This window comes from Crotalus tigris, unplaced genomic scaffold (genome assembly GCF_016545835.1).
Source record: "Crotalus tigris isolate CLP2741 ecotype Arizona unplaced genomic scaffold, ASM1654583v1 scf7180000019794.865796, whole genome shotgun sequence".
Taxonomy (NCBI): Eukaryota; Metazoa; Chordata; class Lepidosauria; order Squamata; family Viperidae; genus Crotalus; species Crotalus tigris.
In genome coordinates, this window is record NW_024097714.1 from 402,333 (window position 1) to 427,102 (window position 24,770).

The 24,770-nt window shown below is 36.1% G+C and overlaps 1 protein-coding gene across 5 annotated transcripts in view; it reads left to right on the top strand.

Annotated features, from left to right (window-relative positions):
• FGD5 (FYVE, RhoGEF and PH domain containing 5) overlaps positions 1-24,770 on the top strand; it is a 166,470-nt gene that overhangs the window by 82,557 nt on the left and 59,143 nt on the right. For all 5 annotated transcript variants that reach the window (XM_039364535.1, XM_039364536.1, XM_039364532.1 and 2 more), the window contains exons 4-5: positions 22,379-22,437; positions 22,549-22,579. In XM_039364535.1, the coding sequence (XP_039220469.1) occupies positions 22,379-22,437; positions 22,549-22,579 (90 nt within the window). The remainder of the gene's footprint in view (positions 1-22,378; positions 22,438-22,548; positions 22,580-24,770) is intronic.

Below are 24,770 nucleotides of genomic sequence, written 5' to 3' on the forward strand. Positions count from 1 at the left end.
ATGAGTTACTTCAAAGTTTAACTTATTGCAATATTCTCCAGTCAAAGAAAGAAGTACTCCCACACTATTATGTACTGTTATTTAACTGGCAGTTACCTGGAGATGATGATGATGATGATGATGATGATGATGATGATACAACAATATTAGAAAAATCATTTATCTTCAGGGTGTTTCCCTCACCAGAAGTGACATTGATTTCTCCTTTTTCATTTTATTTTATTTATAATTCAGAAGTTAACAATGCATTAAAAATAGTGGCATATGGCATTGGGTTAGAGAACTCCCAGCTAAGTATTTTTAAATTTCTATGATGCTCCTCAGAGAGTGAGGTGCCCTTCACTTAGCTAAAATTTCACCTCTAGTTTACATTGCTTGAACTACCTAAGGCATACTGGGACCATCCTTCACATGTGTGTCTCGTGTATATATTTATTTGACTGCTCACCGTGGAGGTAACCTTGACTTTCATGACAACAGAACTGCATACTGGAAGAAAATGGGAGATGGCAGATGGTGAAAGAGGACATTCCTTTTCTCTTCCTTTTCCCTTAAATCTTCATTAAATTACAATTGTAGGTAAGGAGGATATTTTACATACAGTATTTTGCTTTATATTCATACATATTTTCAAGGAAGCAAACAGTTACATAGATGGAATATCACAAACCAGCCATCTCCTATGGGTACATCTTCAAGAGTATTAAAAAAACCAATCTAGTAGGCAAAATCACTGTATTATCCTCTATTTATCAGTCTTTCTTATTGTACGGTGTTATGTGTCAGATCTCCGTTGCTGCTTGATAACCTGCTGTTTATTTCCTTCCCTGCTAAAACATTTGGATATAGATATTATGTGGAACATTTGTAAGCAATCATAGTCACAACATATAGAATAGCTAACACTGCATTTCTTTCTTGAAGTGATAACAATACAGATGCCTTTCTGTAGTCATATTCTTATTATCTATGTTTTAATATATCCACAGTGGCTGAACAAATAGTTGCTGTAGTGAGATTTCAGTTGTGGAGAAGGAAACTATTAATTGAGAAGTTGATTCTTCCTCCCTTAACCATCATCTGTCCAATATATTTGTTCCTCTTTTTCTTTGCTTGGATGTGGCACATCATGTAAGGTCATTCACAAGACTCGATGTGGTTTCCTTAAGGCCACCAACCTTCAGAGTGGCTTACTCAGCTGATAATGAAAGAAGTTCCCTCTTTGTGCCGTATGATTCATATTAGTTTATCTCAGTGTTTCTCAACCTTGACAATTTTAAGGCATGTGGACTTCAACTCCCAGAATTCCACAGCCAGCATTGTCAAGGTTGGGAAACACTGGTTTATCTGCACAGCTTGTTCAGAAGTTGGAAGGTCTTGTTACCTATAGCTTCTTTCAATGACTGCATGATACTTATAGTAGGGATTGATTCTCACTCCGTTAAAGCCTCCAACCACAGCTTTGGTGACAGTGATTGGTGCTACTTCTGAAAGCAGTAGAAGTACCACATAAACATTTCCCCTGAAATTATGTGTTTTTCTCCTTAAGGTTTTCTATGCCATAATTTTGGGGGGGAGGGGGGTTTACTCTTAAAACAAAAACATCCTCTTTTTTCCTTTGGCCAGGCCTATTCTTCTTGGTGGCAAGAAAGTTTCACATCTATGCTAACAATTTGTTTAGATGCAAATCTAGAATTGGGCCTTGATTCTCTATAGACCCCCCCTTATTTTTTTTACTGGAAGTTCCACATTGAAGCAGACATGTTTGATTTTCAGATTTCCCAATATTGAAACAAGATATATAAAGACTAGCTTTTATGACAAATTTTGTGCATGGTTGAAAGAATTTAACAGTCTTTACTCCATACTATATCACATTATGGAGTATTCTCTGAAAGCTAAGGTGACCAACTGTCTTCCTTTAGGGAGGACAGTCCTCCTTTTGTAAGTTCTGTCCTCCCTCGAAAAGTGTCCTCCTACATGTCCTCCTTTTTGATATGGGCTTTTTTTCCTCATAGAATGCTCAAAATGGCATTCCGGCACCTTTTTTTGATGTTTTTTTTTTCAACTTTTGCATGAGCTGTGCTACTTCCACTATTGGCTTTTGAAAGCCAATAGGAATTGTTGCTGAGCGTGCCAAAACACCCGGCTGGCAAACTTTGCATATGCAAGTTGTCTGTATTATTGTTGCAATGAATAAAATGTTTCTTTTATTTACAATATTTTTTTTCTTCAATTTATTTGTGTCCTCCTTTTCATTGTAAAAAAGTTGGTCACCTTATGAAAGCAAGAGTTCATACATTTGCCTATACCAGTGATGGCGAACCTTTTAGAGACCGAGTGCCCAAACTGCAACCCAAAACCCACTTATTTATCGCAAAGTGCCAGGGCTGCATCAGCATTGTGGTGCCCTCAGGGGGGGCATGGGGGCATGGCCCACTGGGTGGGTGTGGCTGCAGTGGTCACAGCAGGCTGGGTGAGCGTGGCCGGGGCGGTGGGGCCAGTCCCTCACCATCTCTGGGGCATCCTTGGGGAGGCAATGCCACCTGCTCACTCACTTCCTGCCCTGTTGCTTCCAAATGCTACATGCTCGTTATTCTGGAGAAATCTGCTGGGGCAATGGCGCACATGCCCACAGAGAGGGCTCTGAGTACCACCTCTGGCACACGTGGCATAGGTTTGCCACCACTGGCCTATACCTTTGCACTCAATTCTGTCCATCCTCTTTTGTATGAAAAGAGGCAGAACCTGTGAACATGCAGCAAAATGTTTGCAGTAAACATTAAACTGGATTAATGTGTTACAAGAAATAGTGCTAATGTTTATAAATTCAGGTTACAGATATTTAAAGATTATAATATAAATACTGAAATTATAATTTTATACATTAGAGAGAATCCTATTTGCCACTTACTCTAGATGGAGAAATAAGAGAGTATCATTCATTATTCTTAATTACTGCCTAGAGTTTTAGTGCAAAAATTAATGTGACCTGTGGAATAAGAAGCAAAATTTTCTTTTGTATATCTACTTAGCTTAATTATTCTTTAAAGGGCACTCCATTGATGCTAAAATAAAAAAATAAGGAAAGAAAAATATTAGAGTTTGTATTTCTTAATGTTCTACCATACTACAACTATCCTCTATAACTGAAAGAAATTTCTTTCCAAATTGAAGGATTCAGTGAAAGCACTTTATAAATTGGAAATTGCACTGAACTTTACATTCTATTTAGATTCTGTAAAGATAAGATATATCCAGTAAATATAATTGTAAAATAATGAAAATTGTTCCATTACACCTTTTAGCAAAAGCTGCTTGAATCCTAAAGATTCTGAGATTCACAAGGAAAGCATTAATTTGAGGAGCACTGTTTAGGGATAGGATGTTCATCTGATGCATTCAGTATAAGTTGCCTTATGCCAAGTATTTGTTCCCATAATCTAGAGCTGTTGTGCCATTTGAACTTTTTGGACTAAGCCTTCCCAATGTCAAATTATTGGAAATTGCCTGTCCTGGATCTAGCCATATTGATTAATGCTTTACTCTGTTTGGCAAAATCTCCCATCATTTGCAATCTTAACCTTTATTTATAAAAAATAAAACAACAGGACAGAACTGGGGGTGAGATGGATTGAAATTTAGATCTCTGCATGCAAAACATGAATTCAGACATCCTCAGATTATGAGAACCCAATGCAATAGGTACTAGGAATAAAACCTGCTAGAGAATCAGAAGTGCAGCTACTGTGTTTCCCCAAAAATAAAACCCAACCAGAAAATAAGCCATAGCCTGATTTTTCAGGATGCTTGTAATATAAGCCCTACCTCAAAAATAAGCCCTAGTTAAGATCTTCAGCCGGATGGACACATTTAGTACCGTATTCCCCCCAAAACAAGACCTAACAGGAAAATAAGCCCTAATGCGTCTTTTGGAGCAAAAATTAATATAAGACATGGTCTTATTTTCAGGGAAACATGGTACTAGCAATAGCAATAAGACTTATATATTACTTCACAGTGCTTCACAGCCCTCTCTAAGCGGTTTACAGAGTCATCATATTGCCCCCAACAATCTGGGTCCTCATTTTACCAACCTTGGAAGAATGGAAGGCTAAGTCAACCTTTAGCCAGTGAGAATCAAACTGCTGGCAGTCGGCAGAGTTAGCCTGCAATACTGCATTCTATTATACTGCACTGTGCCACCATGGCTCTACTAATTAAAAATAGACAGTCTTGAGGTAAATGCTGAATTGAGACAATTTGCTTTAGTACTATAATTTATTTGGGTTGGCTACTAAATACTATGAATTTCTGAGTCTCAAGTAAACAAAAAAAAATAGTTACTAGAAGATAGAATTATAGGGCTGGAAAGGGTCTTCTAATCCAACCCTCTGCCTAAGATTGTCCTAAGTATGAATGCTAGCACTGATTTATTCATGATGGGTACTATGTGATGAACTCTGAAAATATTTACATAGAGGTTTTTCTAGACATGAGAATAATTTTCTGTGAAGAGATATTTAACAACTCTCATCGCAAGTTATTTAAATCTTACTGTGTAGTGATTTCTTTAAAAAAAAGACTTTGCAAAAGGGCATTGTGTCACAAAATAATAGAGTAGAACTTATAGCAATTTCTGAGATACTGAAAAATATAACCTCTCTTCTTTAATATGTTCCTTTTGAGCACATGAAAAAATATAATTATGGGTCTTATAGACTGTAAGATCAGAAATGTGACAAATAACCTGCAGGCTGCCAAATAAATGCAATCTGTTTGATTCTCAGACCTTGGAAATTGCAATATACCATAGATATGACAATGCCCCCCCCCTATTAGCAATGATAAGTTATTTGGACAAATATCTTACCTCACCTCCCCAAATCTCTGTTGAATTTTCAAATATAATCCATTGTTGTTGTTGTTAATTGCGAAGTCATGTCCGACCCATCGCGACCCCATGGACAACGTTCCTCCAGGTCTTCCTGTCCTCTACCAACTTCTGGAGTCCATTTAAGTTCACGCCTATTGCTTTAGTGACTCCATCCAGCCACCTCATTCTCTGTCATCCCCTTCTTCTATTGCCCTCAATCTTTCCCACCATTAGGCCCTTCTCCAGTGAGTCCTTCCTTCTCATTAGGTGGCCAAAGTATTTGAGTTTCAACTTCAGGATCTGGCCTTCTAAAGAGCTGTCGGGGTTGATCTCTTCTAGGACTGACCGGTTTGAACACCTTGCAGTCCAAGGGACTCGCAGGAGTCTTCTCCAGCACCATAGTTCAAAGGCCTCAATTCTTTTGTGCTCAGCCTTTCTTATGGTCCAACATTCACATCCATACATTGCAACTGAGGAAACCATGGTCTTGACTAAACGCACTTTTGTTGGCAGGGTGATGTCTCTGCTTTTTAGCATTCTGTCTAGATTTGCCATAGCTTTCCGCCCCAGGAGCAAGCATCTTTTAATTTCTTGGCTGCAGACCCCATCTGAGGTAATCTTGGAGCCCAGGAAAATAAAATCTGTCACTACCTCCATTTCTTCCCCATCTATTTGCCATGATTTTGGTTTTCTTAATGTTGAGATTCAAGCCAGCTTTTGCACTCTCCTTCTTCACCCGCATCAAGAGGTTCTTTAGTTCCTCTTCGCTTTCTGCCATTAGAGTGGTATCATCTGCATATCTTAAATTGTTAATATTTCTCCCGGCAATCTTAATTCCAACTTTTGATTCATCTAGCCCTTCCTTGCTCATGATGTGCTCTGCATATAAGTTAAATAGGCAGGGCAACAGTATACAGCCTTGCCAGACTCCTTTCCCAATTTTGAACTAATCAGTGGTTCCATGTCCAGTTCTCCTGGTCTTGTTTTTACTGACTGTATACAGCTTCTCCATCTTTGGCTGCAGAGCACATAGTCAATCTGATTTCTATGTTGACCATCTGGTGATGTCCATGTGTAGCGCCATCTCTTGGGTTGTTGGAAAAGAGTGTTTGTTATGACCATTGTATTCTCTGTGCCCTGCTTCATTTTGTACTCCAAGGCCAAACTTGCTTGTTATTCTGGTTATATAATCCATACTGATCCTTAAATACTGTATAATGTTAAATATTGTTTGTTACACATATATTAAATGATGTATATCCTAAATCATATCCCATTTGTATTCCTTGCACATGAAGGTAGCTATTGTGATAATTACCCTATCATTTGTCTATACTAATTAAGTATAGGTAGTCCTTGACTAACAATCGCTCATTTAGTGACCGTTTGAACTTACAACTGCACTGAAAAAGTGACTTATGACCATTATTCACACTTATGACTATGGCGGCATCCCCATGGACATGTGAACAAAATTCAGATGCTTGGCATCATATTTATGACTCATATTTTTGACAGTTGCAATGTCCTGGAGTCATGCAGTCACCTTTTGAGTTTTTCTGACAAGCAACATCAATGGGTATTCGCTTAACAACTGTGTTACTAACTTAATAAATGCAGTAATTCACTTAACAAACTGTGGCAAGAGTTTGTAAAATGGGGCAAAATTCACTTAACAAGTGTCTCACTTAGCAACAGAAATTTGGGACCCAACTGTGGTTGTAAGTCAAGGACTAGCTATATAGTGCATATTAATATTCAGTCGATTGATTCACAATTTGCACTGAAGACGTATGTTTTAAATTCAAACAAAAAACAACCCAATTTAAGGGGGATGACCTAAAAGCTATTCCAGTATTCTGAAGACCATTTCCCCTCTCTATGTAAATGGAACATGTGTGATGTAGAGCTTCATCGTAAGATCTTGAAATCTCAATTGACCCAGAATTGTTAAAGTCTCTACAACGGGACACTGCTGATAGTTTACTTGCTTAGCTGGCTTTAAACCTGGAAAAGCTTTACAATGAAATGAAACGACTATGCACCAAATATTTAAAAAATAAAACCTGAGAGAAGTATTCTATATTCCAGAATGCCTCCCATGTAGCTTTTTATTTCTAGGAGGGAAAACACCACCCTACATTTCAGGAAATGAGAAGACCTTGGTATAGAAGTGGTTTAACATGCATAGATACTGTATTTGGTATCTGGGTTATCACTGGGAGTGAGACATAGCTCCACTCCACCCCAGTGAGGTGCCAGAAAGCTATGGCAATGGGGGACGGGGTGGTGAATAATCACAGAATGCAGAACAAGCCTGTCTGCAAATAAAGGAAATAGCAGGCTAGGCCACAAAGAACCAAGCAACAACAGCCTCACTTTTGCAGCTTGTCAAATTGTCTTTACTGTTCCTTATCTTTCAATTGGGTGGGATTGGTTTCCAGGCTCCATTAATCATTCTGTTTTGCAAACCTTTGACCTTCATATAATGAAGCAAGTACACAGTCTTTTTTTTAAAAGACTTTAAACATATGCTATATTTTTGCTGGAGTGAATGTCCTTCTAAGGAAGAGACAAAATTAGAAACTTTTTTTTCCCACCAGGGGTTTAATGTAATTAAGATCCTCCCGTCCCAGCAAATGATGTGGTCTCTCCCTCCAAGATGGGGGAAAAGTCAGAATTTCCAGAATGCAATTTTAACTTGGAAAAATATTGCTAATACACTTTAGGAATTTCTTTGCTTCAGATTGATGGGCAGTTTATTATATGTTTTAAATAGGAACAATACAATGGTGAAACAAACAATACAGAATGCAGTAATTTTGAGAAGCAGACTAATTCTCTCTGACTTTCCTTTATGATTACATTGTTTAGCTCTTGCTTTGTACAGACTTGTTTGAGATGGGCAGCCATATCTATTGAATAGATAGATAGATAGATAGATAGATAGATAGATAGATAGATAGATAGATAGATAGATAGATAGATAGATAGATAGATAGATATCACCACTTTCTTTGCAGGATAGATTTATGTTAATAAAACATATAAGCAATTATATTTTAGGGACAGAAAGGGATTAGACTTAGTTTTGAAACTGAAAAATGTTCCAAAGCCAACAATGGGTTCAATTAATGACCAAGGGGTTTGCTTAATGACCACAGTATTCACTTAGCAACCACTGTGTCCACTGCAAAAAAAAAATAAGTCAGTCATTTGATGACCCATTTTATGACATTCATGGCTTAGCACCATAATTGACAGACTCCATTATGGTCATAAGTCAAGGATACTTATAGTACAAGTATTTATAGTACTCAACCCTCATCTCTTTGCCCATTATGAGTTCTCCAGAGCCAGTGTTATATCTGTATTAAGCCACTTCCAGTCAGAGAATAAATGCAAGTTTATTTGTAAAAATGGTTTTGCTGCTTGGGTCAGAATAGCAAAAGCTGTTCCAACTCAGGATCCTAGTACCTAGGGCACCTGAGTCAGAAAATTGTTTCCTGGCAGTAAAACTACAACAATAAAATTTTAAATCACCAACAGTTTGCTGCCTTTTCATGACATTAATTCAGCTACCCGAAGCAACCACTTCACTCTTCTCTGAGCAAAAAGTTTATGGTTGATGTTACTCATTTACTATATCAGAGCCAGAAGATTTTAAAGATATTAATTCTTTTCCATAGGATTCAGCAACAATACAGTATTTTATTCCTGGAATAATGTTACTTAACTTCAGGATAATATAATGCAATTCATATTCTTGGTAAGATTCTTATGATAATGTTGCAAGCTTTCATTATCATGACCTAGTAAGACTCTAATGCAAGTTACAACCGAATCCTGGCACCAAGCAGTTTTCAGGAGTATCTGTATCATTGTATGTGTCAAGAAATAAATATGGCATCTTCATTGTGTATCCCCATCCTTTTTGTTTACATATTGATCTCACGTGCTTATACAAAGACTTTGTGTGGTTTTGGCCACCCTTTTGGCTTTCTTGAACCTTCCACTGGGAAATCCCTGGCTTCAGCAAGCAGGAGTGGATCCTTAGGGTAGTAAATTGGAGATCTCAAATCACTTCTTCTGGAACTATTTAAATCTTCACAGCCTAGTTCCAATTCCTGCCCTAGGATAATATGATTATTTGTCTTCCAAGGGGGCACCTCACTTAGTTACACCTCCCAACATCCATGTGTGTGAGAGAGAGGACTCCTTGCTGCCTTTTTGAGGGAAAAAAATGAGTAAAAATATTGAAATAATTGTTATAGCACCATCACCTGGCACAGAACATCAAGACTTGTAACCTTAGATAACAGACTTTCTCTTTCCCCTACTTACACTCTGTTGCTTGGCAGATAGAATGATCTCCTAAGAGATAAAGAAAAGTCAAATCAAGCTTTATGTCTTTGTCTGTGTCTCTATTGTCTGTTATACAAACAATATTGATTTTAAGCAGACAGACCAAAGAAATTACATTTAACATAGCTTTATGCTACTCAGAGTCCATTGGAGCTGGAAAACTTATAAATTCAAATAAATAATAACATAACAATAAATAATAGCTTTATTATTTATTTATTAAAAAAACAATCTGAATGTTATTCTTGGAGCTGCCCCAGCCTCAGAAGATAATTCCAGATATTGGCAGTGGCAAGGAAGGTCAAAAAAGTCAATATGACAATTACAACTATATGTTCAAAGTTCCACTTATTATTATTTTTTTTTTGCAGGCACAGCAATTCTTTCTTGTCTTTTAAAAGAACAAACCTTTTTTTCTAGAAAGAGGGGAACTGAGGGATTCTCTGAGTACAGGTGCTAAAGCCTATGATCAGAGAAAAAGCATGTCTGGCATCTAAACGGGCAGTTGGGCTGGAATATTGTGAATGCTGCCTTTCTATTCACTATATGAATTTTTGAGCCTGAGTTTAGGGAGGTTATTTTAAAACTAAAATACTAAACTGATAAGAAGAAATACAACACTTTATCTCAGTTCTTGAATAATTTTGTAACCATTGTCCTTATGGCATTTCCTGTGGTTTGTAGTTGTGATATGCATGTGGATGAAATTGGGTTTTTTAATAATCTTTCTTTCCTCCAATAAATCTTTTCTCTGACAAATCCAGTATTTTGACAGGGTATCTTTTCTAATACTGAGAACTGATATTTAATGAATTATAGGCTTGTTGAATTTTTAATTATATGTTTACATTTTTTTAATATAATTGTTGAAATTTACCACATTTTGAATAATTTTACAGATAGTTTTTGACTTATGATCACAATGGAGCTAGTTGTTAAGTGAATTTAGTCCCATTTTACGATCTTTCTTCCCACAGTTGTTACGTGAATCACTCGAGTTGTTAAATTAGTAACACAGTTGTTAGGTGAATCTGGCTTCCCTATTGACTTTGCTTGTCAGAAGGTCACAAAAGGTGATTACATACCCTCAACTGTCATAAATGTGAGTCGGTTACCAAGCATCTGAATCTTGATCACATGACCATGGGGATGTTGCAACAGTTGTAATTGTGAAAAACAGTCATAAGTCACTTTTTTCAGTGCTGTTGTAACTTTGAGCGGTCACTAAATGAACTGTTGTAAATTGAGGACTATCTGTGTTTGCTTGTTTCGCGTATTAGAGAGTGTTTGTGATTTAACCATGAGGAAAAAATATCCTTCATCCTAATTGTGCTAACTCTCTCTTGCTACCACAAAGTGAATCTGAGAAGGAAGAATGCAAAACATTTGCTACTGGGCTAAAAAGTATCTGGCAGCAGCTATTATTAAAATAAGTGGCAGGTTTCTGCATTAGGACCTTGATAGTTGAAGAGTCTGTACCACCTACATCTCTCTTTTCCCAGAAAACTGTCTCTGGACACTGTCGTCATTCCCAGAGTTCATTTCCTGGTTAAACAAACAGCCATTAAACAACATAAGACGGGCAACGCCTAAAGACACTGTCTCAGAACTCCCTAGACAGGCCACGTGGTTCAGGGGTCCCAGTGTTTTGACTTTTGCCTGAAGACAAATTAATCACTAATAGAATTACTAACTGTGACAAAGTGTATACAAGAAAAGAGAGTGAACCTCAGGCAGCATGAAATATGCTTCACTTCTTGGCAGCAGTAGGCCAAGCCCATCAGTAGAGGACGTGCAGAATGGTCAGTGTTGCTACTTCTTGCATCTCATGGTTCAGCTAATGAACTTCCTCTGTGCCCATGTATATGTGTATGTTATCTGTGTGTATATACATTCTGATTTGGAAAGAATTAAACCATAATAATAGGTTAGTCCTATTGAAATGTTTCAGAAGCTCTGTTTATTTTTTATTTAATACATGATTCCTGACACCATATGGTAGGCACTGACAACTTTTTCTTATTCAGGATCATGGGAAAATTAAATTAAATTTCATAAGAGATCACAGAAAGCAAAAATATTATGAGTAATTGAAGCCCCATTTTCTTCATGCAAATTCTACTAATATATATTGTCAGAAACTCAATGAATGGTAACATTTAGTTGTGATTCTTCAGATTTTAAGAAGTCAAAGGAAATATATTTTTTCTTTTCATTTATCTCTGGTAAAATTCATTTTCGCTTCCATTGCTTAACAATTAAATTCCATAGTAAAATATAATATAAACAATGGTTTCTTTAAAATCTTTAAGACATTTATCAGAATATGTATTTTATGGCTTATCAGGGACCATAAGATTGTACATAAAAATGTACAATTGTTCAGACAGATTTACTTTTGTTTTCTCCTTCTTACAGAAAAGTAACTGGTTTACTTATAGTAACTGGTACATTTAAATTAACTGTATTGTTTTACTAGTTTATTTGTAAGTTTTTCAATGTGGAGATTTTCAGTGCTATGACTGCAGTTTGACCTTTAGGAATTAATTCTTAACGTTCTTTGAAAGATAAAAACAAAAAGTGCTATTATTATTTATACTTACTCATAAGTATAGGAAAACAGATGAACATCTAATTTTCATATGATAACAGCAAAAAAATAACTGGCAAATCTTTTACATTCTGTAAGCTGACAGATTGCAAAAGTATGACACAACAATAACTTTACAATGATTTGCAAGAAAAAATCTAAAGTTTAAGATTAGGCTTAATAGTTTAAATAGGAAGAACTGTGTTTGATAGTGGCTTGAATCTTCAGTTAATGAATAATACTGAGATGGTAATTCAATTCGAAAGAAGCTCTGTTAATATACTAGACTACTTGCCTTCACTGTCTTCTGATTTGTTTCTGAAATGGATTACGTCTGATCAGTAAAGCACTCAATGGTTTGAAATGCAAAACCTAAAGAAAAATCATCACCAACATCATTTTAGCATTGTCTATCCACTGTAGGATGAAGGGCTCTTCCACGTTTCCAACCTGTACTGTATGGTCATGAGCTTTCTTTTGCCAATTGGGCCCTCAATACTTGCTAATGTCATAGAATAATCTTGTCTTTGGTCTCTTTCGTAGATGCTTTTTATCAAGTGGGATCCATTCTGTGACTTAGTCCACCTGCCATCAGTTCTTCTTGCTATGTGACCAGCCCATTTCTATTTTGATTCTTTTACTCTCTTAATGAAATTGTATACTTTTGTTTGTTCTCTAATCCATGTGTGGGTCTTTTTATCTTGTCTTGTAATTCCGAGCATGTGTCTTTCCAACCTTCATACCACTGAAGGTTTATTTATTTATTTATTTATTTATTTATTTTAATAATCCAATTTATACAGGCACCCATCTCATCAAAGGCGACTTTATACTTTTAGTTTTCCCTCAAATTGACATATAATTGGTGACTATGAAAAAGAAGAGCAATTTTCCTCAGGTTTTCAGGGCCCTCCTCTCATTCAAGAGAGGAGTGTTTGGTGCTCACATCACCATTGTTTTGACATCAAGTAAAAATTTATTTCTTTTTCTCTTCCAATCTTTTAACATCAACAGCATTTCCTTTTTTAGTTATAATATGGTTCGCTCTTCTTCTGTGTTTAATGTTCTTTCTATTGCATAGAATTTTAATTTTCCTGGGAAATCTTATAAAGAAACTAAAGAAGCAATTAAAACAGTTTATCTCACGCAATAAGGAGATACAATCAACATGAGTAAAAAAGGCAACAGATAGAGCAAAAAATCAAAATAATAAAACTGGCAATAAAAGAAAGTGAAATTCTAAAATCCTTTTTTTCCCCCAATACCAAGGAGAACAAAAAGGTTTACATTTTTTTCTTTATTTGTTTTTTTTTACCCACTAAAACTGAGATAGCCTTGATTTGGAAGCAATGATCTTACTTGTACAAACCCTTAAAGCTTTATACCAGGGCAGTATAAGAAAATAACATAATATGTGATTGCAATCAAAGAATATTCAGGAATACAGTAACACCAAAGTAGATCTTACATCCCTCAAAGGGAACCCCCAAAGAGATGAGGGCAAACAGATCCTTTCAAAGCAAGCAAATATGCAGCACTCTCTTGATTAAGTCTGCATTGATGTTTCATCCCATGGGGTTTTCTGACTAGCTTATATAAGCTCTGAAACATAACTAAGTATGTGTCCTTTTCACTGGCCTCCTCTCAGTAGAGTTCAGCAAGGGCAAAGTGGGTGAAATCATCAAGGTAAAGAAGTATTAGCACATAAAGGGTTTTTTTTTACTGTTGATGGGAAAAATCATCTTATTCTACAAAGGTAGAGGACAGGGCAAAATAAAGGATAACCCAAATATAAACCTTTAGTGGCTTAAATAAATGGTTGCTTAGTGATGATGATGATGATGATGATGATGATGATGATGATGATAAAGTTGGAAGGGACCTTGGAGGTCATCTAGTCCAACCCCCTGCTCAGGCAATAAACCCTATACCATTTTGGATAAATGGCTGTCCAGTTTCTTCTTAAAAACTTCCAGTGTTGGAGCATTCACCGCTTCTGGAGGCAGGTTGTTCCACTGGTTAATTGTTCTAACTGTCAGGAAGTTTCTCCTTAGTTCTAGGATGCTTCTCTCCTTGATTAGTTTCCATCCGTTGCTTCTTGTCCTGCCTTCAGGCACCTTGGAAAATAGCTTGACTCCCTCTTCTTTGTGGCAGCCCTGAGATATTGGAACACTGCTATCATGTCCACCCTCGTCCTTCTCTTCATTAAACTAGACATAGCCAATTCCAGCAGCTGTTCCTTATATGCTTTAGCCTCCAGTTCCCTAATCATCTTTGTTGCTCTTCTCTGTACTCTTTCTAGAGTCTCAACATCTTTTTTACATCGTGGTGACCAAAACTGGATGCAGTATTCCAAATGTGGCCTTACCAAGGCATTGTAAAGTGGTATTAATACTTCATGTGATCTTGATTCTATCCCTCTATTAATGCAGCTTAGCACTGTGTTGGCTTTTTTGGCAGCTGCAGTACACTGCTGGCTCATATTTAAATGATTGTCCACTAGGACTCCGAGATCTCTCTCACAGTTACTACTATTGAGCAAGGTACTCCCTATACTATACCTGTACATTTGGTTTTTCTTGCCTAAATGTAGAACCTTACTTTTTTCACCATTGAATTTCATTTTGTTAGATAGCGCCCAGTGTTCAAGTCTGTCCAGATCCTCCTGTATCCTAAGTCTGTCTTCTGGAGTGTTGGCTATTCCTGCCAGCTTGATGTCGTCTGCAAATTTGATGAGTTCCCCATCTATCCCCTTGTCCAGATCGTTGATGAAGATGTTGAAGAGCACTGGGCCCAGAACAGAGCCCTGGGGCACCCCACTACACACTTCCCTTCATGTAGATGTGGTTCCATTGAGGACCACACACTGAGTACGGCCGGTCAGCCAGCTACGTATCCATCTGATCATGATGCTGTCTAACCCGCATTTTTCTATCTACTTTATCAAATGCCTTACTGAAGTCCAAGTAAATTATGTCCACAGCATTCCTCTGATCCACTAATTTTGTCACTTGGTTAAAGAATATAATAAGATTTGTCTGGAGCTTCCGGTGGGAGGCGACGGCGATGGCGGCTAGCTTTTAGCCGTCCAGCTGGGGAAGTGTCAGAGCCGCGGAGCGCAGCGCGCATCAGCTGGCCCGCGGCTCGGAAATCCCTTCCCGGGCAAAGGGAAGGGATAGAGAACGCAAGAGTAGAGGTAGAACCCCTGAACCCCCTCTGGATTTATTTCTAGAGGGGGTGAAAGGAGTGTTCCCTCGGAGCTCTTGCTGATCTCCGCCTCCCAGCTGTTTTTGCTTCCTTGGAAGCAAAAGAAACCGCCGCTTCTATCTCCGTGTTTACAGCATTTTGGTGAGTAATTTTTAAACGGACGGAGCAGTTTAAAGGACTTTTTCTTATATTTTAGGTGTTTATTTTTTTATCTTTTGATTTTTACTATTTTTCCTCCTTTTCTTTGTTATACTAGTGAAAGGACTTAAGATGGCGTTTTGAAAGTGTCGGAGTTTTTTTTTTCCTTTCTCTTTTGTTTTACTTTCCCTTTTTAAGGATTGTTTTTTGCTTTTGCTTTTGCTTTTGGCTTAGAATTTTTTTTTTGAATTGTTTGCTCTTTTATTACTTATTCTTGGGATTTATTCTGGACTTTTAATGATTATAGTTTGTCTCTTTTTAAAAATTCTTTTTTTCTTTTTTTCCTCCTCCCTTTTTGGCTGGAGGGGAAAGGGAAGTGACAATTGTGCTTTTTAAAATGGCTTCAAAGAGGCAGCAGCCTTCCTCAGTACCCAAGGTTATTTCTTCTCCTATAACTTCCACTGCACAGCTACAACAACAATCTAAACATGCACCACCGGCTCAGCCACCACCCTCCCCTCCTCTACCTGGACTTTCAGTGCAAGAGGTTAGAGGCATAATGGGAGAGATTGTAGTTCAAATGAGAGAGGAAATGACTCAATTTGTTTCACAGATTAAATCAGAAATTAAATCTGATCTCAAAGAAGAGATAACGGGGATAAAGTCTAAATTGCAAGAAAATAATAATGAATTACGACAAGATATACTGGCAGCTGTTTCAGGTTTGGCTACTGTGGTGGTTAAGCTCGATGCAAGGCTTGAGGAAGTGGAAGACAAAGTTGACTCTTTAGATGACAAAATTCAAGACGTGGAAAGGAAGGTGGACTCCTCACAAGAAGATATTTTGATGTTTCAATACAGACAAATGGAGTATGCTCTGAGGATTAGAGGCCTCAAGGAAGATATGAATCAAGATTTGATGGAGGTGGTTCTTAGTGATCTGGCGCTGGCTTTGGATATGGATAAAGGAGAATTACAGAGAGAAGTAGAAAAAATTTATAGACTCAACTCCTGGATTGCTAAGCAGAAGAATTTGCCCAGAGATGTGGTGATTTACTTTACAAAGAAGTCCCTGCGGAATGAGATTATACAAGCTTTTTACAACAAAAGATTTCAGATTGCCGCCCAAGATGTCATCATTCTAAAGGAAATCCCATCTAAAATTTTAAGAAGTAGGAAAGACTTTGCTTTTTTAACCAATGAGCTTAAAGCTAGATCGATGCCATTCAGATGGGAAATTCCGATGGGTATCGTTTTGAGCCATGCTGGGACACGTTACAGATTGAACACAGTTGACAAAGCTAGAGATTTCTATACTTCGGTCCTGAGTGCAGGCTCAACTTTATCTGGTCGGAAATCTTTGAGTGCTAAGGAACCTGAGCAGCAATCTGAGGCACTAGATTTGGTTTCCGCAGGGATGATAGAAGTGGCAAAGCAACGCCAAACGGAGGCTAAAGAGCAGAGGATGACTCGTGCAGCTTATAAGCGTAAAGAGAAAGAGCAACGTAAAAAAGAGCCCAAAGAGAATTCTCCTGGAAGTGCATCACCGCCGGTGGGAGGAGCAAGACCCAAGAGTTATGCAACACACGCAGCTCTGTCAGAGTTTGATGGTGTCTTCTCCAGGCTGCGTGCCAAGGGAGATGGCAAAGTTTTTGACCTGGAATGTTAATGGATTGAATTCTCCTCAGAAACGGAAAAAAATCTTTTATTATTTGAAACAACATACCAATGATGTTATTTGTTTACAGGAAACTCATATTCTACTTAAAGATCAGAAATATTTAGTTAATGCTCGTTTGGGATCTCATTTTATATCTCCTGCACCTGGGAAGAAAGGGGGAGTTGTTATATATGTCAAACAAAACCTGCCAGCTTGTCTGGTAGAATCAGATCCCCAGGGGAGATATGTGATGATTGAACTTGGTATTTATGGTAAGAAAGTACTTATAGTTGGACTTTATGCTCCAAATCAACAACAGGAACAATTTTATAAACAGTTACACCAAAAAATAACTTTGCTTGATTATAGATCGGTGGTATTAATGGGTGATTGGAATGGTGTCTTAGATACACAAAGGGATAAGAAAGGTTCCTCTCCTTTTCTTAAACAAGCAAGGCTACCTAAAGCCTTTTTTGATATGAAAGAAGACTGGGAATTAAGGGACTATTGGCGGGAACGTAATCAAGAGGAGAGAGACTTTACTTTTTTTTCTGACAGACACCAATCTTTTTCAAGAATTGACTTTTTCTTGATTACCACGGATTTGTATAATAAAGTAAAGAATGTAAAGATTTTTCCTAGATCACTGACGGATCATAGTCCAGTTTGGATGGAGTTGATTCAAGAGAAAGAGGAAAGAAGATCCTGGAGAGTTAATGAAAATTTGTTTAGACAAGAGAAGAATGTTCAAAAACTAAAGGAGTGTTTAAAGGACTATTTTGCTTTGAATATGTATAAGGGGACTTCAATGTCAATGGTATGGGATGCAGGTAAAGCATTTATGCGCGGTGTTTTGATAAAAATGAATAATTTTTATAAGCGAAATCAGACTCAGAAACGTAGAGAACTTGAAGATGAAATTAAACTAAAAGAAAGGGCTTTGATTCTAAATCCTTCTGATGAAAGTACTAAAGAATCTGTAAAGTTATTAAGGTCACAATTTAATATGTTGATAGCAGATCAAGCTGCAACCAATTTATTATTTATGAAACAAAATACATTTTGTAATGCTAATAAGCCGGGGAGATGGTTGGCTTATCAATTAAGAAAGAAACAGAGACTGAGAATAATAGAGAAAATAAATTATAAGGGTAAACTAGTTTCTCAGAAGGAATTAATTAAAAAATCTTTTTTGGATTATTATCAAAACCTATACAAATCTACTAATGTACAACTGTTAGATATAAATAAATATTTAGCTGAGGCAAGTTTTCCTAAACTGACTGAGGATCAGAAATATGAAATTAATGGTTTAATTACTAAGGAGGAAATCGCCTCAGCAATTCAACAATTGAAATTAGGGAAAGCACCGGGTACGGATGGGTTAACAGCTGTTTATTATAAAGCTTTAATGGAGGAGATGATTCAACCATTAAATGATCTTTTTAATGGTATCTTACAGGGTTTAGAGATTCCTCCTTCATGGCGTAGTGCTTTTATATCATTGATTCCAAAGGAGGATCAAGATCTTACTTTACCAAAAAACTATAGGCCTATATCTCTTTTAAACGTGGATTATAAGATATTTGTAAAAATTTTGGTAAATAGGCTTATGAGGGTGGTGCATCATCTTGTGCATAAAGATCAATCAGGGTTTATAACAGGAAGGTATATGAAAAACAATGTTAGACAAATTATTAACTTATTAGAATACTTAGATAAGAACAACCAAGTTCCTGCAGGGCTCATATTTTTAGATGCTGAAAAAGCATTTGACCAACTGAATTGGCATTTTATGCTAAGAGTAATGGAAGAAATGAATTTTGGTGAAAACATATTACAAGCCCTTAAGGTAATATATCAAAAACAAACAGCACAACTTATTGTTAATGGAGGTTTGTCGGAGGTTTTCACAATAGAGAAAGGTACTAGACAGGGGTGTCCTTTATCGCCATTGTTGTTTGTTTTAACATTGGAAATATTATTGATTAAAATTCGAGAGTCTCAGGAAATTAAAGGAATATATGTTAATAAAAAAGAATATAAGTTGAGAGCTTTTGCGGATGACTTGGTTGTTACTTTGTCGCAACCTGATTATTCTGTAGTAAACTTATTACAGTTGATTCACCATTATGGTTTGGTCTCGGGTTTTAAGATTAATGTAAATAAGACTAAAATTTTACCTAAAAATTTGTCGAGTCAGGAGAAGCAGATTTTGGTTAACTCGACGGGTTTTGAGATTGTTAATAAGGTAAAATATTTGGGGGTGATGCTGTCTGTTTCTAATGCAAAACTATTTAAAAATAATTATGAAAGGTTGTGGGTCGGGGTACAGAAAGACTTGAAGAATTGGGAAAAGCTGCAATTATCCCTCATGGGAAGAATTGCAGTGATAAAAATGAATATTCTACCCAAGTTTCTTTTTTTGTTTCAAATGTTACCAATTTTGAAAAATGAGATTAATTTAAATGAGTGGCAGAAGGGTCTCAATAAATTTATTTGGGCAGGGAAAAAACCAAGGGTTAAGTTCAAAATTATGCAAGACTTCCGTGAGAGGGGCGGACTCAAGGTACCAAATTTGAAATTATATTATGATGCGGTGGTTTTAACATTAATTAGTGACTGGGTAAATTTGACAAATTCTGAGATACTTTATCTAGAGGGATGGGATTTACTTTATGGGTGGCATGCCTATTTAATATTTAATAAAAAAATAGATTGGGCTTTTAAATCTCATATTTTAAGAATTTCTTTACTTAGGATTTGGAGAAAATATTATAAAAGTGATTTTAAAGTACCATTATGGGCTATACCTTGGCATGCGATAGAAGGAATAAAAAGAGGGGTTAAAATGGATATGGTGTCTTACAGACAGTTACTTAAATGGGATGGACAAAACTGGCAATTAAAATCACGGGAAGAATTAGCACAAGAAAATTTTACTTATTCTTGGTTCCAATATAGGCAACTACTAGATAGATGGAAGATGGATTGTAAGGTGGGTTTTCTTAGAGAAGATGAAAATCTTATTAAGCAACTGAAGGATCAAAGACAAACCCACATTAAGAGAATTTATGGGGTTTTAGTTGAATTGGACTCAGAAACGGAACTAATTAAAGATTGTATGATTAGATGGGCGCAGAACTTTGGTGAGCCAGTTTCATTGGACACCTGGGAAACTATTTGGGTGAGAAATGTCAAATTTACTCAAGCACAGAATCTAAGGGAGAATTTTTATAAAATGTTTTATAGATGGCACCTTGATCCACAAAAAATGTCTTACATGTACCCTGACGTGCAACCTAAATGTTGGAGATGTGGTTATAAGGAGGCTTCCTATTATCATATTTGGTGGTCATGTAGAGAGATAAAAGCATTTTGGATCAAAATATGGTGGAATATCCAGAGAATTTTTAGAAGGAGGGTAAAATTTACTCCGCAATTATTTTTGTTAGGTATTGTTACAGATTGTGATACAAAGGAGGTTGTATTGATGTTAAACTTGATCACAGCCGCGAGGCTGTTAATTGGACAATATTGGAAGAAGGAATCTTTGCCTACATTGCAGGAATGGTTTTTTAAAGTAGCTTATCTGGCAGAAATGGCAAAGATTTCGGCTTTCTTAAAGCAACAAACGCAAGAGAAGTTTTTTGCTATCTGGGACAAATGGATAAAATTTATACAATTTAGATTGGGTATACAAAAATATTATATAGCTTTTTCATAAGTTTTATTTTTATATATATTATAGATATCTTTTTTATATATATAAATATAAAGTTTTTAATTTAATTTTTATTTTTATTTATTTAATTTTTTTATTATTATTTCTTAAGCCTATATTCTGCTCTGGGAAGCTCAGGGGGGGGGAAGGGAGGGTTTTTGGGAGGGGTGTGGGGTGGGGGGTTTTTTTTATATGTATTGTTTAATTTTTTTTTTCTTTTGTATATGTTGTTTTTTGTTCTGTATTGTTCTTGTTTTTTTTTGTAAAATTTATAAAACTTTTAATAAAAAAAAAAAAAAAAAAGATTTGTCTGGTTTTGACAAACCTGTGTTGGCTTTTAGTAATGACTTTGTTTGCCTGTAGATGTTCGCTGTTTCGTTGTTTGATTGTCTTTTCCAGAATCTTTCCAGGTATTGAGGTCAGGCTGATAGGTCTGTAATTTCCTGGATCCTTTTTTTTTCCTTTTTTGAAGATGGGAACTACATCAGCTCTTTTCCAATCCTCTGATAGTTCCCCAGTGCTGCAGGATTTTTGAAAAATATAGTTCAGTGGTTCAGAGATCACATCTGCCAGTTCCTTAAGAACCTTGGGGTGTAATCCATCTGGTCCTGGTGATTTGAACTCGTCTAGGCTGGACAGGTGTTCACTTACCATTTTCTTGCCTATCTTAACTTGTATTTCTATTTTGTTTTTTATGGCACTATTTTTGTTGGTCTGTTTTTTCCCTTTGTGTAAAGACAGATGTGAAAAACAAGTTAAATAGTTCTGCTTTCTCCCTGTTTCACACTATATACTCAAGCATTACATGGGAATACAGGTAATCCTTGACTTTATTATCACAATGGAACCCAAAGTTTCTGTTGCTAATGATACAGTTGTTAAGTAAATTTTTACAATCTTTCTTGTGACAGCTGTTAAGTGAATCACTGCAGTTGCTAAGTTAATAACACAGTTGTTAAGTGAATCTGGCTTCCTTATTGTCTTTGTCAGAAGGTCACAAAAGATGATTATATGACCCTGGGACATTCATAAATATGGGCAGTGGGAGGGTCCAGAAAAGGGAAGAAACCCCTCCCCCCAAAATATTAGGTATGGCTACAAATCTAAGGCCTCCCCCATTTTAACACCTTGCTGCGCCCACCACCTTAACTTTTTTATTCCCATTCCATGGATGCCCCCAGGTTAGCAGATTATAGTCATGCTATTAAAACATCCATGATTTAAAAAAAAAATAATAACTAAGCAATTAGAAAAAATATAAGGTTTAAAAAAATCAAATAAAAATCCTTGAAGCAACTAAATAAAAACTAAAAAAGAAAAAAAGAATTGGGATCAATTAATAATCAAAGTCTCTCTTAAATAATTTTGTTTTGAATAATTTTCTAAAACCTAATAAGGTAAGGGCTTATAATGCTGGTGCTACAATAAAAAAAAAAGATCTCTGTTTCTCTTACTTTCATGGCCATGGGGAATAGTTAGCAGATGCTTTCAGGAGCTCTGTCTCTATCTTTAAAAAAAAAATGAGACCAAAGGTGGTAGGAGACCCTCTCTGAAGAAGTTATTGCATGGATGTGATGCCCCTAGAAAAGACTGCTTTTCTTAGGCTACCATAAACCTTACTTTCTTTGATGAGTGGCCCTGGAAAAGATCTCAGCAGAACATGTTAGAATTCAGGACGGTAAATTATATTGTGTTGTATTTTGGTTTTATACCTTTATACCACCTAAAATCTATATTATATGACAACTAATATTAATAATAATATAAGAATCCAAACTGTTTGCAGATCTTTACCCTCCTTTGTTTTGCTTTTAACAGAAAGAAGGGCAATCCAGAGCTCAACTTGTCGCCCAGGAGCTTGTGTCATCAGAAAAAGTGTGAGTCTATCAGCTTTTAAAAATTCTTAGAAAAGAAGTAGTGCATTCCACTTTGATTCATTCAGCTCTAGCTGGTTGGCCATTTAGTAAAATTGCATCTCTTTTTCACAGGTATGTGGAAATGCTCCAGCTGTTACATACGGTAAGTAAATCATTTTAATTGTTGAAAGCTAATTGCCATCTTACTTAGTAATAATTTAGGAGACAGAAGAAGCAGTGAGGAGGCTGAGGTGAATTGGGTGAGGGACAGCTTGTCATGAAAAAGAGCTTACTGAGGCATTGCAATGAAATCTGTCTCAGGATGGGGAGGAAGGATGATCCTCCACGTAAGCCAAAAATCTGGAATTCTGCATCTGTAAGAATTGTTGGAGAGACAACTTGCCAGGAATTTGTCTAGGAGAATACGTTGCTTGAAATACTTTATGGAGGGAGGAGGAAAAACTGAGGTGGTGATTATCATTGATTCAGAAAAATAATGTTGAAAAGAGCCATGTAATAGGGCAAAGCAATTGTAAAAATTATGATGCTTACTCTACGTTTTGGATGAGAAGAGAGAATATTTTATTAGAGTTGTTTGCTTAGGCATTGGATGGTCTCTATTAATCACCTCTATAGCTCAAATATATGTTGTATACTTGAGAAAAACATTCAGCTGACATTTTAGACTATCAACTCCCACTTAGATATAGGAGTTTTGCTATTTATCCAGAAACCAATAGTCACTAGAAAATATGCTTCATTGATTTCAGTAAGATATACTTAGGATTGCAATGAAAACCCATTGAACAGAGTTCTTACAGCATGTTTCCCTGATAATAATTGCTATAGCAGTGAATTTGGTTAAATAAATATAAGAAAACTGAATATTGATAGAAGAGAATATTTGAAGCTCAAGTAGTCCCTAAAGATTAAAAATTAACAAAAACTAATATTAAAAAAGATGTAAAAAAGATGTTGAGACTCTAGAAAGAGTACAGAGAAGAGCAACAAAAATGATTAGGGGACTGGAGGCTAAAACATACTCTATAAAGAACGGTTGCTGGAATTGGGTATGTCTAGTTTAATGAAGAGAAAGACGAGGGGTGACATGATACCAGTGTTCCAATATCTCAGGGGTTGCCATACAAAGACAAGGGAGTGAAGCTATTCTCCAAAACACCCGAAGGCAGGATAAGAAGCAACGGATAGAAACTAATCAAAGAGAGAAGCAACCTAGAACTAAAGAGAAACTTCCTGACAGTTAGAACAATTAACAAGTGGAACAACCTGCCTCCAGAAGCGATGAATACGCCAACACTGGAAGTTTTTAAGAAGAGACTTGACAACCATTTCTCTGAAATGATATAGGGTTTCCTGCCTGAACAGGGGGTTGGACTAGAAGACCTCTTCCAACTGTAGTAGTAGTAGTAGTAGTAGTAGTAGTAGTAGTAGTAGTAGTAGTAAAGAAAAAGAAGAAAGGAAAAGAGAAAAGACAAAAATGAAAAATAAAAAAAATAAAAAGAAATAGAAAAAAGCTTTCAGTATTCTTTGCAGGAAATAGAATTGCTCTACGGTTACAAAAGAAAAGCTCTTTTTTCATAATCTAAATTTTTCTTCTAATTGTCAGATGTACAAATCATGAGTTCATTCTTTTTGTTTCATGCAAAAAAAAAATCTATAAGAGGTCTCCATTCAACAATAAATTGAGATATTGTCTTTTGTTTAGTTTAGCATCTCTGCAAATTCCATCTTCTTCACTAACCATTCCTCCAATGCCAAACCTTTTCAGTTTTGAGAATCTAATAATCCTGCACTAGTTTTCATATATAAAAGCTAAGTCCATGACATTTTTTGAGCTGTCTTTCTATTAGTCCCAAAAGAAAAGCTTCTGGTTTCAATTACATGCTAGTCTTTAACATCTTCTGAATTAAGTGTAAGTGTATCCAAAATGTTCTGACTTTTTTACACATCTGTCAAACATGATAAATGTCCCTTTATGTTGTTCACATTTCAAGTATAAATGTAAAGTATCTTTATACGTTCTAGACAATTTCTCCGTTGACATATACCAACAGTACATCATTTTATGAAAATTATATTTATTTATAATGTAAATTTCAGTCCCATCAACCAAATATTTTTGCATTGTTCTATTTGTAAAATATATTGTAACCCAATATTTAGCCCATATTATGCAATCTTTCACTTGTTCTTCTGTTTCAAATTTCAAGAAAAATGTATTGCATTTTGGCAATACATCATCTGTTTCAAGCTCAGTTTTACATTGTTCAAAACCATTAAATCTTTTAGCTACTTTAAACCTTTCTGATATTTGTATATAAAAAAAGTATTAA